At 44.3% G+C, this 18,694-nt stretch overlaps 2 protein-coding genes across 4 annotated transcripts in view; one reads left to right on the plus strand and one right to left on the minus strand.

Moving 5' to 3' along the window:
* Window positions 1-3,588, plus strand: part of NCOA6 (nuclear receptor coactivator 6) — a 56,155-nt gene extending 52,567 nt beyond the window's left edge. For both annotated transcript variants that reach the window (XM_024195334.3, XM_024195333.3), the window contains exon 15: window positions 2,804-3,588. In XM_024195334.3, the coding sequence (XP_024051102.2) occupies window positions 2,804-2,850 (47 nt within the window). In that variant the 3' untranslated portion in view covers window positions 2,851-3,588. The remainder of the gene's footprint in view (window positions 1-2,803) is intronic.
* An 8,598-nt stretch (window positions 3,589-12,186) lies between these two features.
* Window positions 12,187-18,694, minus strand: part of TP53INP2 (tumor protein p53 inducible nuclear protein 2) — a 51,348-nt gene continuing 44,840 nt past the window's right edge. For both annotated transcript variants that reach the window (XM_024195331.3, XM_024195332.3), the window contains one exon: window positions 12,187-17,719. In XM_024195331.3, coding sequence (XP_024051099.1) covers window positions 17,470-17,719 — 250 coding nt within the window. In that variant the 3' untranslated portion in view covers window positions 12,187-17,469. The remainder of the gene's footprint in view (window positions 17,720-18,694) is intronic.

Consider the following 18,694-nt stretch of genomic DNA (forward strand, 5'->3'; position numbering starts at 1 on the left):
AGGAATGTGTTAGGTGCCTTTCATTATGAATAAAAGCACAATCCGTGCACTAAGAAACATACAAACTGACTTCAGAAACTGTGCAGTGAGGGATAGAGGTGGTGCAAGTTCTCTAAACAAAATCTAGTGCATAGTAAGATGGAGTAAAAGACATTGTTGGAAGAGAAATACTTGGCTAGTTCTTGTAGGCATTTTGGAAGAAGTGGCTCTACACAGGAAGGATTTAAATGAAGAGAGGGTTGTAGCTTTGCAGACCTGCTCATGTGTGCAATGCCCTTGCTGAAAGGCAGCAAGGTAGAAGCAGCCCAAGGACAATTGTAGAAGTGGGTAAACTGAGTCAGTTTTAAGTGATCATTACATATGTGGCACACACTAGTTTGTAGTTTTGGGTAGTGACCGGTGTTAGAATTCCAGTAATGTTCAGAAGACATTAGACTATTGGCTCCAAAAGTGAGTGATTGAAACTACTCCATATAATGGTGGAAGTCTGCCATTTATTCTACCAAACACCAGAAACCCTATTTAATACAAACAGAAAACAAACCCTACAACTAGTGTTGCTTGTGGCCAAAGGATATGAATGCTGCATGACTGCTTGGAGCTAAACTCAACTGACAGGTACAGATTTCTAGGAGCAAAAAACTCCAGTTGGTATAAGTCATACCTGTTAGTGCAGTTCACTTTTGAGTAGTGGCACTGAATAGATACTCTTGAGAACCACTGGAACATGCCTGGCTGCAGCCTTTATCATTGTCGCTTTTGATTAATCAAATTTTGTAACTTTTTATTCATGCTGACTTTACTACAGTAACATTTAAGGGGCACAGGGACGTACCATTGTGTTTTATAGACTCAGAGATTTTAAGGCCACAAGGGACCAGCATGATCATCTAGTCTGACCACCTGCACATCGCAGGCCACAAAACCTAGCCCACCCACTCTGGCAATATACCCTCTGGCTGAGTTACTGTAGTCCTCAAATCTTGATTTAAAGGCTTCAAGTTATTGAGACTCCACCATTTACTCTAGTTCAAACCAACCAGTGACCCGTGTCCCATCCTGCAGAGGAAGGGAAATCCCTCTGGGGTTTCTACCAATCTGAACCGGGGGAAATTCCCTCCCAACCCCAGATATGGCTATCAGTTGGACACTGAGCATTTCAGCAAGATCCAAAAGCTAGACATGTGGGAAACAATTCTCTGGCTGTTGGATTTTGCTGAAATGCTCAGGGTCCAACTGACTGCCGTATCTGGGGTCGGGAAGGAATGAGTGGGTGAGGTTCTGTTGGGGACTCAGAGCCCTCCCTATCTAGAGTCCCATCTCTAGCCATTGGAGATATTTGCTGATAACAGTCGCGAATGGGCCATATGCCATTGTAGGCAACATCATCATACCATCCCCTCCATAAATGTATCAAACTCAGTCTTGAAACAAATTAGGTTTTTTGCCCCCACTACTCCCCTTGGAAGGGTGTTTTAGAACTTCACCCCTCTGATGGTTAGAAACCTTTGTCTAATTGCAAGCCTAAACATGTTGATGGACAGTTTATAATCATTTGTTCTTGTGCCAACATTGGCCCTTAACTTAAATAACTCCTCTCCCTCCCTGGTATTTATTTCTCTGATGTATTTATAGGGAGCAAACCTATCTCCCCTCAGCCTTTGTTTTGTTAGGCTAAACAGGCCAAGTCTCCTCTTGTGAGGCAGGTTCTCCATTTCTGTGATCATCCTGGTAGCCCTTCTCTGCACCTGTTCCAGTTTGAATTCATCTTTCTTAAACATGAGAGACCAGAATTGCACACAGGATTTGGTTTTTTGCTTTGTTGCCTTGCAACACTGTTTTTCCCCCAGTGGTTTTAAAATGCAGACTGTTACCGAAGGATAGTCTTCAGAAGACATTGTAAAGAGCCAAAGAATCATCACAAACTTTTACAGTGTTGTATTTAGTTAAAATTGTAAGGATGTAGGTTTCCTCAGTCCTTGCTCAATATTTTTCTTACTGCTTTAAAATGGAAATTGTGAGTGCACTTGAAATGTCCTCTACTTTCGCTCTAGCTTCTGTGAGTACTTCTGTTTCCACGGCTGAAGTGCTACAGTATTTTGTAACTTGCGATGCAAGTTATTAGTGAAGCATAGTGGATTCTCCCTACAGCAGCCATACATTATGCAAAAGCAAGAGTTTCATACACAGTTGTGTAACATCAGGACTCAAGCCCTCTCTGTAATGGGACCAATAGAGTCTGCACTTAAAAGGCACATTCCAAAAAACATTCATTTTTTTTCCTATTACATCCATCTCTGGAGTGCCTAAGCACTGCACATGTAACTGTGTAGTTCAAGTTCTTCAAGCCATGTGTAATGTTTCCTGGGTTTCTTTTTGTGGCAGTGCTTTGCAAGATGGCAGAATCATAACTAGAGCTAATACAGTAATAATACTTACACAGCATCTTTCAGCCAAGGATCTTAGAGCTTTGCAAATTTTAAGCCTCCGGACATCCCTGTGAGCGGGGAAGCTGTTTGCACATATCCTTGCAAGAGAAGCTACTGAGAGTTTATTATCATTATTTATTTGGGATTGTCCTATCTGCCTAAAGGCCTCAGTCAGGATCAGGGACCCATCGGGTTAGGTGCCGTAAAAACTCAAGATGAGAAACAATCCCTGCCCTGGGGAGCTCACAGTCTGAATTCTCCTCCCCCACAGTATGTTTTTTTAACATGTAAAAAAAAAAAAAAAAAGCAATGTGTGTGCCTCTCTTGAAAGGCTTATTAGCTTAGCATCCACAGGTTTTTCCTTTTAATTTCAGAAACGAATGCCAGTGCAATGCAGTCTAAAAGAAGAAAATCCAAGTAAAGTACTGCACGGAAACACAAGACTTGTAAATGAGTGTGAATTTACCAATAGCAATTTTGAGTTGTGATTTTTCTTTTTCTGAAAAAAGAATAAAATGATGTACAGTAAAGTCATCTGAATATTATACTGTTCCCAGTAAGTGCAAGTTTTTTTCTAAAAACAAATAAATGGATATAATATTGGGTTATTGTTAAACACTCTGGTATTCTAAGATGAAGTCCAAAGTTAGTGCATTAGGCTAATGTGTTGTAAGAAATGCGAGGGAGGGAAAGGCAGTTGTAAACTTATTTCTAAGTTTCCACTTTTCATAAAAAAAAATTAGATTACAGGGTTGCCATTTTTAGGTATTAAAATGATGTATTGTGCTGTTGTTTTAAGTACTGTATGTGAATAGCAGTAAGAGGGTTACAGGCAAACCCAGTCTTGTTTGGAAATGTAAATAATTTTATTATAAAGTAGATCGGATGTATTTGTTGTAGAAACAGACCAGTGAAATACAAATAAATTGAAGGGTTTGTATAATGTGGAATCCCTAATGCTCTAAATAAATGTTATTGTCCTATAATTTGGGTTGTATTATTATTAGCAGCAGCATACTACTGTACAGGGAGATTGAATGGATTACTTGAAGCTCTAGGCCTACAAGCTCCTTATTTGGAGCTTTAAAGAGGAATTTGTTTAACCACAAATGAATTAACTAGTGCAGCTGTTGTTGCAAAGCAAGAAAATATTCAAAGCCTACTACCCCAGTCTTCAGGGTGCATTCATTTAATATGGACCGAGGCGCCCCAAAAGATAGCTTTCTCCATGTGGAAGTGTTCACCAAGAGGACGATACTGCACAGAAGAATGCGGTCTGGAGACTTTCTGAAATCTGGTACCTGGAAGTTTTATCTGGATAAGTATTCTGCGCTCAGTAGTGACTTGTTCACGTGTACTACACAAGAAAGTAGGTCAGCCTTCCTGTGCTGGGAAGCTTTCATGGTAAGAAATTGAGGCCTTGTCTATACTACCGTGTTAAGTCGACCTAAGTTATGCTACTCCAGTTACGTGAATAACGTAACTGAAGTCGATGTAGCTTAGGTCGACTTACCGCGCTGTCTACACCGCGCTGTGTCCCCGGGAGATGCTGTCCTGCCGACTTCCCTTACTCAGGGAGCTGGAGTACCTACCGGAGTTGTCTGGAGAGCACTCTGTGCTCGATTTAGGGGGTCTACGCTAGACCTGCTAAATTGACACCACTGCGTCAATTGCAACAGTGCCGATCTAGGTAAGTGTAGACATGGCCTCAGACACAAGTCATCCTAGGTTGCATGTTACCTTGCACACAGGTGATTTTGACAAGTATTGCACCTTGTAAAAAAATGGCCTGTGGAACATAAAGTGGCAAATAAGCTGTCTTGTGCCAAAAATGCCAAATGTTGATTGGTCAGGAACTGCCCCAGAAAGCTGAACTTTTTGCATATAAAACTTCAGAGGGAAAAATTCTGCCCTGGGCTAGGGCCAAACGGCAGTAGATGTTACCTGTGTTCTGAAACTGTTAACTTCCCCCAGAGAGCCACATTCAGTCATGCTCTTTTGATACCTTGGTTTCCTGTATAAAATCAGTTTTTTCCCAAAAATGTCTACCCACTCCTGATGCAGGGATATTGAAGAGCCACCGGAAGGCAGTATGACTCAGAGATTTTTGCCAAAACCCTGAAAAGGGGCAATTATTCTACCTTTTCACTTCCAACCTCCACACTTCTGCTTCCTTGAAATCCTACCATCTTCAACAAGTTAAGATGTAAAACTAAGCTATTTTAATATTTCTGTGTTTTCCTACTTATAAGATCACACTGCACCGGATTTTGTTCTTACTGAAGTTGATGGCAAAACTCCCAGTGACTTTAATGGGATCAGGATCGGACCCAGGAAGAGGTCCACATGTCACTTTCCCTAAAACCTTTGTGTAAGTGGGAACCCTGGGTTTATTTATAGGTTCATTAAGTCTTGCCTTACATTTTATTTGTTATGCTGGTGAAAACTCTTGGGGTGATATTTGTGGAAACTGAGCTCTACTTTTTCCACAGAACAGGTGCAAGTTGTGTAATGGCAGTGCAGTCTTCTCCACACAACCCTACCAATGGGCCTGAAACTTGAGGGACCAGACCTATGAGGAAGGGGTAATCTGGTCTCTTACCATGCCATTCTTGGCCTTGCTGCTGAGATTGCCAGCAAGGGGGGCAGTTATGGTGAAATTTTTAATGAATGGAAGCTGGAGCAAAACCACAAGACTTAGAGGCCACTAAACCACCCTCAGATGGGAACCATTTTGGACACTTTTGACCTTGAGGTGAGAAGTGCTGTATCTCATAGCCAGTCCGCTAAGTCATTCAGTACCTCTAAATTTGCTTTTCGTGTGAGAATGGCTGTGACTTAGTCCCCTTTTTTGTTCTGGAAATCTAATATAAAACGGATCTCCTTGTTCCTGAAGCACCTCTCACCACTGTTTGGAAATCCTAGACTCTGTGACAGTGTGTAACTCAACCGGCACCTGTGGTTAGGATTTCTACATATAAAATGTTGCAGAATATGTCTTTGGACTGGAGGGTTCTGTTCTGACTCTAGGGAGGTTAGTTGTCAACATGTTGCAAATGTTTAAACCACATTCTAAGTGAAGTAGACTCCCTCTTCTCTGCACCCTTCTGGGCTGTGGTGCATGGTGCAAATGCTCCAACCCTTTGCATTATTTATCCCTCCGTGTGCTCTGTAGGCGTGGGAAGCTGATGAACCTCTGCTGGTATAGCTAGTTTGGGATTTACATAGGCTGGAAATTGTTCGATCAAAGAGGCAGCCTTGTGGAGATGATCAGTGTAGGGTTGCCACCTGGCTTGTGGGAGAGGAAAAAACATATCTAGTCTAAGTTTCCTACCAACCCTTCGGGCTCGTTTATGTAGGGAAATTTACCAGTATTACTAGACCCATATAATTTTACTGCTATAGTCAGTCTACTAGCTAGTGTCCAGTTCATTCCTTTCCACCCTGTCACTGAGGTTTGTCTGCTTTGCATCCCTTCATCTCTATGCCATTTTCCTTGCCTTCTCCCTTCCATATTCAGCCTAACCAACTTTGTTTCTGAGTCCTGCTCCACAGCTGAGGGGGCTGCCTCTCTGCCAGTGAGTCCAGTGTGAACTCTGGAGAATGGCACTAAGCCCAGAGCCTCCTGTAAACATGTTAAAATGAAACCCATCATGTGAATGGGATGTTGTGATAAAGATAAACATACGATTGTGCGGAGATAGCTTAGAAATAAAAACCTAACCCCCCACTTTGGATGGTAGCAAAATTCTGCAGCTTAGTATTCTTTTGTTTAAGGACAGTATTCTCCACCAAGCCTCAGAAAAGGCCATTAGTACGAAGGCTATTAACTCTATTTAAGGTCTCCTGCCACTGTACACAGACTGAGATGTGCTGTATCAAGAATGCATCACTTTGAGCCGAAGGCTTTTATTTTAACATCTTCCAGCAGATTCCCGCTGTCTGCATGGACAAGAACTGTGATTAGCAGCATGACCCTTTACTACTTTTTATTTAAACTTCTTGCAGGCTTGTGAAATTGAAATCCTGTGTTCTGATCTGTACTGACATGTAAAACGCTGGTGCTTCCCTCATTAGGGCAGTGCTTAACCATCCTCCGGGAACAAACACTTGCTACAGTCAGTGAAATACGCTACTGGATTTTGAATGGTGGATGTAACAAGTTTTACTGCACCTGGTTCCCTTTATGATTTAAAACACACACACGAAGTATGCTTTAAATATATAGATTTTTTTTTTTAATTTCTTGTGGTTTTCCTTTATATTAGATTTTTTTTTTCCAGGACAGCATTACAATCTAACAACCAAAACCATGTTACATACACACACGCACACCACATAACATGTCCCAGGCAGTCATGTCCTTTGCTCTGTCAACATGTTGCAAATGTTTAAACAGTATTCTACGTGAAGTAGACTCCCTCTTTCTACGAGCCTTGCTTACATTGCTTTAACATGTAACACACAACAAGAACGTATTTTGTTAGCTTTCTGTTTTGAACTAGGTTTCAGTTCCTACAGTATAGTGATGTAGAAAATGTGGGGCTTTTTTTTTTTGTCTTCTCAAAACCCCTGTTTTAAAAGTTGTCCTGCTATTGTAAGGCGTACAATAGATTGTAAGGTTTAAATCACCCTCTCAGCTGAACAGAGCTGGGGAAAAAAACCTACTAGGAGTTTAATCTGCTTGGTCATCTGGGTTGTGTTCTAAACAGGTCAAATGCACACACACTCAAAATTTGCTGCTTGTTAGAGTGGTGGTGTGGAGGGAGGGGAAAGGAGATGGCAAAACCAGAAAATGTTCTCAAACTCATTTTAAGAAGGTTTAAGGCAACCCTTTCAAACCAAATAGTATCTCCTCTTTAGACAAGCCTTTGAAAGGGAAAAAAATGGATTTTTAACATACAGTGTGTTTTGGCAAAGTGCTGGTGGTAGTCATGTCATCTTTATACTCTATCTTCACCCTCAAACTGGTGGGAAATCAGATTTTAAGCAGGAGTTCCCAAAGGTGCATAGGGGATTTAGGTACCAAAATAAAGGGTATTTGGGGGGCCTAACTCTGTTGGCTCCTTTGAAAATCCCAGATCTATTTTTTTTTCACAATAACAATCAGCTGCAGAATTTTTTTTGTAATTTAAATTCCCAGTCGTTTTTTGCATAGGACTTTAACTATGGTTCCCTAATTTGTTACCAAACCATGCAAAAGGGTGAAAGGCACATACACAGTCAATACACTATGAAGAGGTATAATGCATATAGGAGAGTATTATGAGTATAATACCTAGTTGTGGGAGTTGAGAAATATATATACACAAAATATTGCAACACTCAAATGCTACGTTACAGATACAGTTCTGATACAATAGAAAAGAATATTACTAGGTTGCTGTTACAGTGTGAGCTGTACCTTTGTCTCAGGAAGGGTAAAAGCTGGATTTTGAAAGCACAAAAGTGAATTAGATACAAGTTGTTTGCAATGAGAATTGGATGTTTAAAATAGTTTGTATTTATGGTCAGCTTTGCTCCCCCGCTCGCTGTTAGGCAAGAAGGAGTTGGAACAGCAAAGATGTTTGGGGTTTCTCATACAGGTGGACCCTGTACAAGTTACATGCTAGTAGGGTGGGTTTTCCCCCTCTCCCCACAAGGAATAGGATCTCCCACACCCTGGAGATAAAGGGTAAAAGCCTGGCTCCATTGAAGTCAAAGGAAGTTTTGCTATTGACTTCAGTGGTGCCAGGCTTTCACCCAGAGTCTGAATCTCCATGTAGGAAGGCTGAGCAGTGGCAATGGGGGTGGCCGTAACGATGGGGGCTGGTGTAGACTCCCTCTGACCGAAGAGCCGCTAGTTGCAGGCAGCTAGTGTGGAGAAGAGCACGTGCTGAGCTAGAACAATGAGCCTGACATATCTCAGAGCCTAATCAGGCAGACCTATTATTAGGGAAGTTGGTGTTGCCCAAGTGGGTTTAGACCGGTACGGGCTGAATGTTTCATCAGGTGCTAACCCACATCCTCTACCTCCTTGTAAACAAAGGGGGTAGGGAGGTGTAAAGAACTTGAAGCTGCAGGTGTTTATTGAGCAAAGAAGGAATGTCAGTATCAGCTTGGATACTAGATGGAGCCGTTCATTTTTTTTTATAACCATTTTTTTGAGGAAAATGTGGGATTTGTTTTTTAAATTAAATTTCATGAGCTAACTTTTTAGAAAGAGCCTTTTCGTGCCTGCATCAAGGGCATAAAGCCGGAGGCTACAGTGAGGCCCTTTAAAAATCTGACCCTGTGTTTCTGATTGGCGAGAGTGCTGTCACCCTTTCACTTCTGCACTCCAAGAGCTGCCTGCTGGTGCATGCTCCAGGTGCCAGACTGCCTTTTTGGGGGTGAGCAGAAGGGGGAGGCAGCATCTCCTCTGTTATGAGGATTCACAAAACTCTCACACGTCAAAACAAAAGTGATTTACTAACCATGCCAGAGCACTTCCTCCTCTCCCCCTCCCCATTTTTATTTATAAATAGACTTTCTTCTAATCTCCCTAATCCCCCTCCCATTGACAAAACTCCCAGGCAGTTCTGTGGAATGAGAGCTGGGCCAAGGAGGTGTTCACAGAATGGCTGTATCTCTGACGGCTCACAGGAACAGCTGCAGGAGAAACGGACGGAGGTGAACATACCAAACTGCATAATAGTCAAAGGTTCTTCTAGAATGGCATAGAGGAGGCACCTGAAACTAAAGGAGAAAAGACGATGGTTGGCCTGACTTTGATCCTACATGGGAGTCAAATTGGCCAGAGAGAGGTCAGTGGAGTTAAAAATGGTGGGCGAGGCGAAGGAAGCCCAGAGAGTCTACAGAAGAGGTTCCAAAGGTGCCCTAGGGATACAGAAGAAATTCCACATCCTTGACCTCAAGCAGTTTTACTTCTCCTCCTCTTTTCCAATTCAATCTGTTTAAAGAGAAAGTAACCAACTGATGACAGGGTGAGGTGTGCCATCAGTGCAGACAATGGCATCATACTATTCTTTGTACTGTTAGATATCCATGCCATGAAAGAATGGTCACATTCCTGGAGAAGTTCAGAGCTTGGGGGAGTAGATGCATCATCCAGACATATACTTGTCTCCCATCTTATTTTAAAGCATGCGTGCTCAACCTGGGGCTCTCCAACAGGTTGCGCACGTGTGTGTGTGTGTGTGTGTGTGTGTGTGAGACAACTAGCTAGATGGGTGAGGGGTCCCAAAGGTTTTTTCTGTTGTAATATAGCGTTACATTATGGAAATGGTGGAGAACCACTATCAAGGAGAGTGACCGCTTTCTTAGCTACAGTTTAGTGACCATTGCTGAACCTTCACTTTTCACTGCAGTCATATTTGTCTATTTATTAAATAACAAATATCTGCCATACTCATTTGTTAAAAAAACCATCTCTTCCATAACTGGAAACCACCAATTTCAGCTCCAATCTATGCAAGGGAGTTGGGCTGGGAATTATCCTAGCCCGGTGCTCTTGCAAACATGGGCTTTTTACATCGCAGGAGCGTTTGGTACTGTGCATGGCCTTCATGAAACACACTAATGGATTTCCTCCCCTCTGGGGCTTGGGGGGAGAAAAGGAAACTGCTCCACACACAGCTACATACGGTTTTAAAATATACAAAGAGAAATAACAGGTTCCTAAAGAGTGGAGCTTTGGGATGAGCTACATCCCTAAATTTGTACTTTGCAATATTAAAAGGAAAGGGGCCCTGCTGGACCGAATTGACTTTCCCCAAGGCTGGGCTTTCCCAGCAGAGCGGGTGCCTCTCGGAAGTGGTACTTGTAGGTGCTGGTTTCGAGGGGCTGGATTTCAAGGGCAGCTCTACTGGCAGGTGTGCTTTCCATGGCACCCAGCTTGTCGCCCAGCAGCGCTCCTCATCACCCTTTAAATGCAAATGAAACCCGGCCAAAACGCAGTAGGCAGAGTCTAGCATCATGGACTGCTTGGGTGTTTGTGATCAAGGACTAAGTGGGCTGCTGTGACCCGCTTTTGAATTCAGCCCCTGAACCGGGATCACTTATCTAGGACTGCTTCGAGGGGGTGTTCTATGGAGAATGCTAGAATACGTGGCTTCAGACTTGGCCCTACATAAATGTTTTAAAACAAAAGGGGGGGCATTCCCCCCAGCTTTGTGCTCAAGGGCTGCCCGTGCCCCCATTGAAGCCAACCTCTTGTTGACTTCAAAAAAGCAGGGCCAGTGGTGTTTATGGGGCGAAGCGGTTCCCTCACCCCCTGCAACTAAGAAGGGCAGAATTTACCGCTGCATGGCAGAGGATGTGGGTCCTGATTCTGCACCAGGCCGATTGTGGGAGAATCCACAGGCAGGCAGGGTCAGCCAGGCAGAGGCTGCATTTCCCCACTGGCTCTGGCCCTGGCTCCCCTGGAGAGGAGCTCTGCAGAAGAGAGAATCTGGCCTGGGGCCATGTTGCCCTTTCCATGCAAGTTCCACCCAGGTGGAGGGGGAATGATAGTCATCCCCCTGGCTCCTCCCCCCAGTCTGCCCCTCCCCTCGCATAGAGCCTGACTGGCTGTGAGCACTCTCCTGGGTCATGTGGGTGGGTGGGGGGATAGTACCTCGCAGGGATCTGGCTCCTAGGCGCTAAAGATGGGCAAGACTTATTAGAAGATCTACTCCATTGCACTGCCCATGCTGGCCGTGTCCTCAGCATTAGCCTGCTGAGAAAGCAAGAGCCAAACCCACCTGGCTTTCTAAACAGACGCGCCCCCAGGACTTTGTTTTCCACCCGGTGCCTTTTTTTTTTTTTTTTTTTAAAAAAAAAATCAGAAATGACATTATTCCTGAGAGCGCGAACAACCGTCGCAGTGCCCCCTCCCCTGCCCCCTTCTTACTCTCAACGCACTTTTTCCAAACCATTTTGCACCAGCCTGGCCCTATCCTGCTCCCATTGACTCCGCTGGGAGCAAGATCTAGCTCAAGTTTGTGATTCGTGTGGAGCACAGATCCGTTGTTAGCTCTGCCTCCAAGATCTTGGCATTGCCCCCAAGCCCTTGGGGGCTTTGATGCCCTCTCAAAATATATTGCTTAAAAATAGCTAGCTAGATATTTCCAATAACGCTGGCCTAGAGGAGGAATAAATTGTAATTCAACAATTTCCATGTGATTCCTGGGACCCACATGAGTGAGGTGGGTGTGCCCCTGGGTGGCCCCATAGCTAGTAAGTGGACACTGCTAACTTTAAATCTGTTACACAGTTACACTGGTGCCAGTCGAATCCTTTTCCTCTTCCAAAAGGCAGCCGATACTAGCAATTCATGCTAAGAAAATAAAAAGACATCTCACTAGGTTTCACAGATTCCTTTAGGACGTGCAGATTAGTATCCACAGCCTCCCAGGAAATAAAAGAACGCATCAGAATCAAATGTTCTAAAATATGCACTTTTAAAGATCCCAATGCACGTGTTTGTCCCTGAGTCCACGCTGTAATTTCCCCTACACAAATAAAAAAGAAATTGAAAACTCCGCATAGCCATTACAGTAGGAGATCAGAACAACACACTCCCAGCCACAGGTTGGTTGGTTTGTTTAACCTTTCAGTTGGGAGCATCACACAACTAACCACAAACTGGAAATACTGAATGCAAAACCAAAACCAACACCGTACAGCCACTCTGCGTTTTTAAAATATTTACACACGTGCACCCAAAGGTTCTGTGTTTTAAGCACCTTTTGTTTGCTTTAAGATAAAAGGAGAGCCATCCAACCTCAGCGTTGATCGTTAAAGAACTAGGACAGGAAATTTGGTAGCAGACCAGTACTTCTAGTGATCGCCTCCATGCACAGTGTGAACACACCTCTGTCACAGCATTAGCTGTTTGGTCACACTTGATAGCAGGTGCATTTCTAATCAGCTTATAAAGGGTTAATAAATGATTACGGTGAGGACAGTCTGTGTTTTAGATGCTTGTAAGCCATGGTAATAGTAACCTAGTGACCTGTCTAACAATGATTTGACCTTTCAGTAAAACATTATTAATCATTGATTAACCCTTTCTAAACTCTTGATATAAAGTGGGATGGTAGTTTTGCTTGGTTTCCCCTGCTGACTAGGGATAACATGATGCAGTTGTGCAGAACGATGACATCCAAGCAAAGTTCCTTGCATTCTCCTTCTAAAAAAAAATAAAACTTTAAATATTAGAAATGAACCACCACTGAAACGGGCAGTTGGGCTATTGGACTCAGTGCCTCTGTTTTAACAGCACTTAAGGGCCCTGGCCGGCACTACTGAGGGCGACTAGAGCTTTGCCATTGACTTCAATTGCTGCTGGATCAAGTCCTAATTGAGTAGTTTTTGCTTCTCACCGTCCTGGACAATTAGCGAGGCTGGGAGGCTTTTAAAGAGGGACTTCTCTTACTGGGAGAAATGCTTCTGAGCAGCTTAGCAGACACAGGCATTGTAAGGTGTACAAGGTGAGTAGCATTCCCCAAAGCAATTTGTGTTTCTAGGAAGCTTTGCTCGCTCTCTCTCTCTCTCTCTCGCAGCCATTCGGCACCTGTTTGATCTGCAAGACACAATGGTCAGCTCCAAATATCACAAGTGTTATGGGGGCTTTGGGCTCTGGGCACGGGTGACATCATCATGTTAAATTTGTGACAACACTGTCATTTGCAGGGTGCCTGAGGCATGTCGTAAGTGGAGGTGTAGAACTGTGTAACAGTAACAGGTGGGAGCTGGCCGGGAGGCAGAAAATTACTGACCTCATACAGCTCTTTATTGGTGTCTGCTCCAGCAAGGAAATCTCCCTCTAAAGCCACCTTATGTGCATGAAACAGCGTAATGCTGCAGAACACATTGACCAAACAGCCTATGGAAAGGAGAACTGAACCGGGGATGCAGGGGGGAGGAGACTTGATGAGCATCCAAAATTTAACCCTGTTCCTATGCTGCTGCTTAAAAAATTCTGAACTCTGACATGGACATTGACGAGTTTAGGAAATAGCTCCTCCTCACCTCTGCAGGAACTTGAGTCGGCGTTCATGTAAAATGCACCAGTCCCAACTTGCATCAGGGCTCACTTGAGAAAAAGGCATTTAATAGAAAACCAAGGATGTGAACGGCTGTAAATGTCCCATCAAGTCAAGACACTGCCAGTCTCCAGTAAGGAGTCGGCTGCAAATGAAATAATAGACGTGTTGCCATCTTTAACACGCTCCTGGTGGGACCTTCAGCAGTGAGCAGATGAAGTTCTATCACACCACTGCCTGCTCCAACACGTGGAGACAATGTGGAGCTGGTATCAAACAACAGACAGGGGTGGGGCTCATCCAGACCATGGGAAATAACACTGGCTTTTCAAGTTCTCTCTCTTTCTCTTAACTGCTGTTAAACCGTCTTGCCAAGAGATCTGTGCACATGAGCTCGGCTGCTTCTCCAGATGCTGACAAGGGTGCAAAAGCAAAGAGGAACAAACAGCTGATCCTAGCAATATGGGAATTTTGCCCTTGACTTCAATGAAAGGAGGGATCAGGTTCTAAAAATCAGGTTCCTATTAGAGATGGGCCCAAGCTACAGAGCTCAGAGCCAGCTGGAACGTCAACAAGGTTTGTGTGTGCTGGGGGTGGGGGAGGAGTTCAGGTCCAGCATATTGGTTGGGAGTTATCTCTAGTTACTAGAGTCACCAATGATTCAATCAGAAATAGCTGCCTGAAGCATCCTTTCCATTAGTACAGGATGATGTTACTGTTTTTTAATCTTTGCCAGGCACTGCTCTTAATTCTCTAGGCGGGTTAGAATTTATTTCCATGCTGTGTGAGAACTTTCTGTTCAGTAGTGTCATGAGGGCAGCAGGGCTTTGAGTTTGGAGACACTAATAATGGTCTTGTGCAGAACTTTACAAAAGCCAAACTGGGAGAGTTATAGAGGCAGTAGGGCTGTTTCAAACAATGGTTGATTACACTGAAGAACAACAAATATAAAATATATTTAAAATAATCCCATTTGCCTCTGTATTTTTAGAGGCTCCCATGGCACCTGCATTTTAGCTAGATCCTGCAGGCAAAATTATATTAGCCATTCTCCGGGCTAACCAGATCTGTTAGCCTCCATTCCTGGAGGCTGCTAATTGTAAGTTTATTTCCTCTCAAAAGTCTCAAGAGCTCAATTATTAGACATTTTAAAAGCGGCGCTCACATGGTGGAGGCCCACTGTTTACAATTATTTTTAAAAACACAATTTCACAAAACCTACTATGAAGGTAAAGGTCTGAATAATGGTTTATAGAAGAAATTCCAGTGAAAGTGGTTTATTTTTTGTAGCTCAACATGGCCTTGCATGGTGGAAACTCAAACTCAACAGCATTGTGCAAATGGGAACGCGAGCCTGCCTGTGGACAGTCCAGTTTCGTTCCCCCGGGGAGTGAAGTGCAAGCAGTAAATAAAGAGCATTAATGGAGGAAAGTGATTTTCAGACAGCTTTGCGGTTTTACTAATCGCGTATTATTAACGTATGATTTTTTTTTATCTTGACAGTGGCCTTTTAAGGATAAACATGTTGGGCCAAACCCAGCTCTGGCGTAGCAGCATTAAAACCACCAGGGATGAATATGGCTATTCATGACACAGGGCACAATCTTTAGTGCAGTTAACCGTGGGTTATCTATTAGCCCATTCTGACTACAGAGAAGAAATTCCTCAACTGGGCTGAACGCCTGGAACTTTATTTCCCATTGGAAACTCCCTATAGTCCTGTAGGGACTATCAGACTAGCGAGCGTTAGGTCTGCCTGTAACAGTGGAATAGGGGAGCTGCCATATATACCTCTTCTTGGGGGACTTGTATCTTTTTCCATCCACGTAGGCACAAGTTCTGCGCTATGCAGTTCTTGGCCTTGGGCTTGTACCCTCTCAACTGCTCCAGTTTCCATCCTTGTTTCTTGTCTTGCCCTCTCTCCTCCTGCCTTTCTTTTGTCCCCAATCTCTCTCGCTTCCTCTCTTGTTTCACATCCTTTCGCTACCAGCTTCGACATACTTTACCACCTCTGTGACTATTGCACAAGCCCCTTTCTGCGCTGTCCTCCCAAACCCTAGATGGGGCAGCAAACCACAGGCTGTTATACCAGCGTGAAGGAGAATTGTCACTCCTGGGGGTTTGAGTGATGGGTTATGTCCAACCACTAGCTTTAGGATCATGCTCAAGAAGTATCATCCGCTGAGGCTAGACCTGTCCGCTGGGAGTGGCTCCTCTAACAGCTCCTTGGAGGTAGTGGGATTTACACAATGCTGCTTTGCGGGTTTGTTTTCCGAGGGCCCAGATTTTGACTGAAAATAGAAAACACCAAGACCTGTTTGGACATGTACAGATCACTGGCTTCCCCGGGGCACCAAAACCAGCGGAGACCAGGGAGAGCCTTTTGCCAGAAATCCAGTGATTTGGACAGACCGAGGAAATGACAACCCAGTCTAGGGGGTAGGCCTCCTCGTTCATTGCTCAACCATTGGCTCTGAAGATCTAATATGGTGTTTACAACCAATCAGATAATCCACCCCCACAGACTTCTGCCCAGCCTGTTGCCTGGAATGAGAATTCTTTATTCGAATGGATGAGGGCTTTTTAAGGGCTTCGTCGTTGTAAAATGCAAGTAAGTCATTGCGGGGTTTGTTTCTTGTTGTTTTTTGCCTAAGCTGGTGAATGTTCCTGACCATTTCACGAGGCAGATTTGTTCAGCCTTTCTAAAGACCACCTGATCTCTACTCTGTGTTCCACATGCAATAATCTGCTTAGAGCTTTGACACTTGTCCCTTAAGCAAAGCCGTTTGGAGTGGGTGGGCCAAACATATTGTAAGACACCCAACTGTAACCTGAAAGCACCGGAATAATAAAATGGACTTTGCACTCTTTTTAAAAGGCTGTGGGGGATTAAGGGCTACAGTAATACTGCACAGGCTTGATTTCCAGAAGCACTCAGTAGCTGCAGCTCCCACGGATTTCAGTTGGAGTTGTCGGTGCTCAACACTTCTGAAAATCAGGCCTTAAATACTTATTAGGAGATGCTCAAGCAGGGTTCCCTTTACTCCAGCATGGCACCTCTGAACAGACAGCTAGATAATAAAAGCATGCAAGTAAGGATCATCAGTGACACCACAATCCCAGCTCCCAAGTTAATTCAGAGAGGATCTAATATACAATCCAGTTTTTAAAGGGGGATGGGGGGAATGGTCTTTATTCCACATAAATTGTTACATTTTCCTGGAATTTGGGCCAATTTTGTTGTTATTTTGTTCCAGTTTGCATTTGAACCTGGTATCTCCATTTGTGACATCACAATCTGTTCCACGGAGAAGAGTGTGATATCATAAAGAAAGGCACTGATGTCACAGGCTCCCAATACAACGGCAAGGGACAAAGGAAATGACGGGGCGTCTTCACGCTCCTATAAATTCAGCGTAACATTGGTGTTAAGCTTAGTGAAAAGTAGAGCATTCACTGGGAACACCAAACTCAAATTCAAATACTGGTAACCGTTGTAAGAGCAGCTGGAAGAACTTACTCAAGTATTGGGGAGGGAGTCGGGGAGCTGGGGAAATACCTCCCATCAGGACTCATTTTCCCGAGGGTAACTGGTTGGACACAAGTTTTTCCAGACACTTTAGCACTGATTCTTTTAAATCATTTCTTGACATTTAAAAGCTGTCCCCCAGCCAGCGTCATTAGGTTACGTGGGGGTGATGTGCCGGCTTTCTCTCCTGCTCAGCGCCAGAGCAAAAGCTGCAGTGGTGGGGAGGGGGGTGCAAGGTATCGAAGTGGAGAAGGAAGAAAATCATAGGTAAGTAAATGTATACGCTAGTGTAAAAAGGGGAGTGAAAGCGAAGGAGAGCCCAGCAAGGATCTGCTGTGGAGCATCACCAGTTCAGAAGAAATTGAAAAGCGTCTCTCATGGGGATAGGTTTATTCCAGAGAAAGGATGAAGACACCTCTGCTGGAGAAAGCATCGCAAGATGGGACGTGAAGCTTGAGAGTTAAAAGGGTAATGCCCCGCGGTGCAGACTTCCTGAAGTAGTTTAGTAGTTGTACTGGCGCTGGCATGGTTGGTAGACAAAGCTGCCCTGGTGTTTGGCCCGCCGGGGGTGGCGCTCTCTGGCGCGGTTCTGCCGCTGCATGACCTTCTGACTGAGCTTGTGCTTCTCCACCAGCTGCTTTGCCCGCTGGATCCGACGGACCTGGCTGACCTTCTCCAAGATGGCAGCTTTTGCCGTGAGAGAGGTGGGGTGGTGCGGGGTGCGGCGCTCCAGCCGGGGTTCAGGCACGTCCCTAGAGAGAGAGAGACACACACATTCGTTAATGGTTAAGCTCAGGATGACCTCAGACAGGTGAGACACCACTTTGCATTTCCCCAGGGCACGAAGGGGTCGACTGCCAACTGGAGTCACACATGAGACTCCTGACAGCTCCCTTCTGAGTCAAATGTGCAAATGCCCACACAACAAAAGAAGAGACGAGCCCCACGTCATGCTCAGCACAACAAAGAATTGTTCTGTTGGAGGTTGCATGCGGTACTATGGTGATAGCACCATGGAAATAGAGCTATTTTCCCAAGATCGGTATGGCAGGTTAATTCTTTAAAATGCTCGTATTACCCAGGCTGACATCCCCTTAACAACCACTTAGCTGGCTTTACGCGCGAGTGTCTTACAGACAAACACACATACAGGGACAAATTTAGAAGAGATTCTAAGGTGGTTTCTTCTAATCTCTCAGCATGCAAATTACTCCAGTTTAGGCTCCCTTTGATTTAGTAATTGGTATTTAATTGAGACCCTTCCCCTACTCATCACCTCTGAATTTGGCCTGCTGTCTCCTGTAAGCAACGCTGTTCAAAGCCTCTTACAAGGCCAATGGAATTATGAGTGAACTGCTCCATAGGCCAATCTGCAATAAGCAGAGTTGTTAAAGGGAACAGGACTTCCCCAGATCAAACGATTGGCGTGGTTGATCCAGGTTCCATTAGCACAGATGACTCATGGGGAGAAGAGAGCTTCAAAGCCAGCTGCTCGGTCAGCAGAAGTTCTCCTCCAACAATGAGGGAAATCAAGGGCAAATTGAGCTCATTTCCTCCCTACTTTTAACTATTATTTGTAGCCATTTTGCTTTGTATTTCATCCTCTGCCTTCAAACTTTCACTGACTCCAGCCGGATTGGAATTTGGCCCGACGAAAGAGGAGTTTGCAAAGGGCAAATGAGATCCCAGCCGATGATGCTCAGTGTCGTCCTCTGAGACTTGCCCGG

Source organism: Terrapene carolina, unplaced genomic scaffold (genome assembly GCF_002925995.2).
Source record: "Terrapene carolina triunguis isolate 2854851 unplaced genomic scaffold, T_m_triunguis-2.0 Scaffold233, whole genome shotgun sequence".
Lineage (NCBI taxonomy): Eukaryota > Metazoa > Chordata > Testudines > Emydidae > Terrapene > Terrapene triunguis.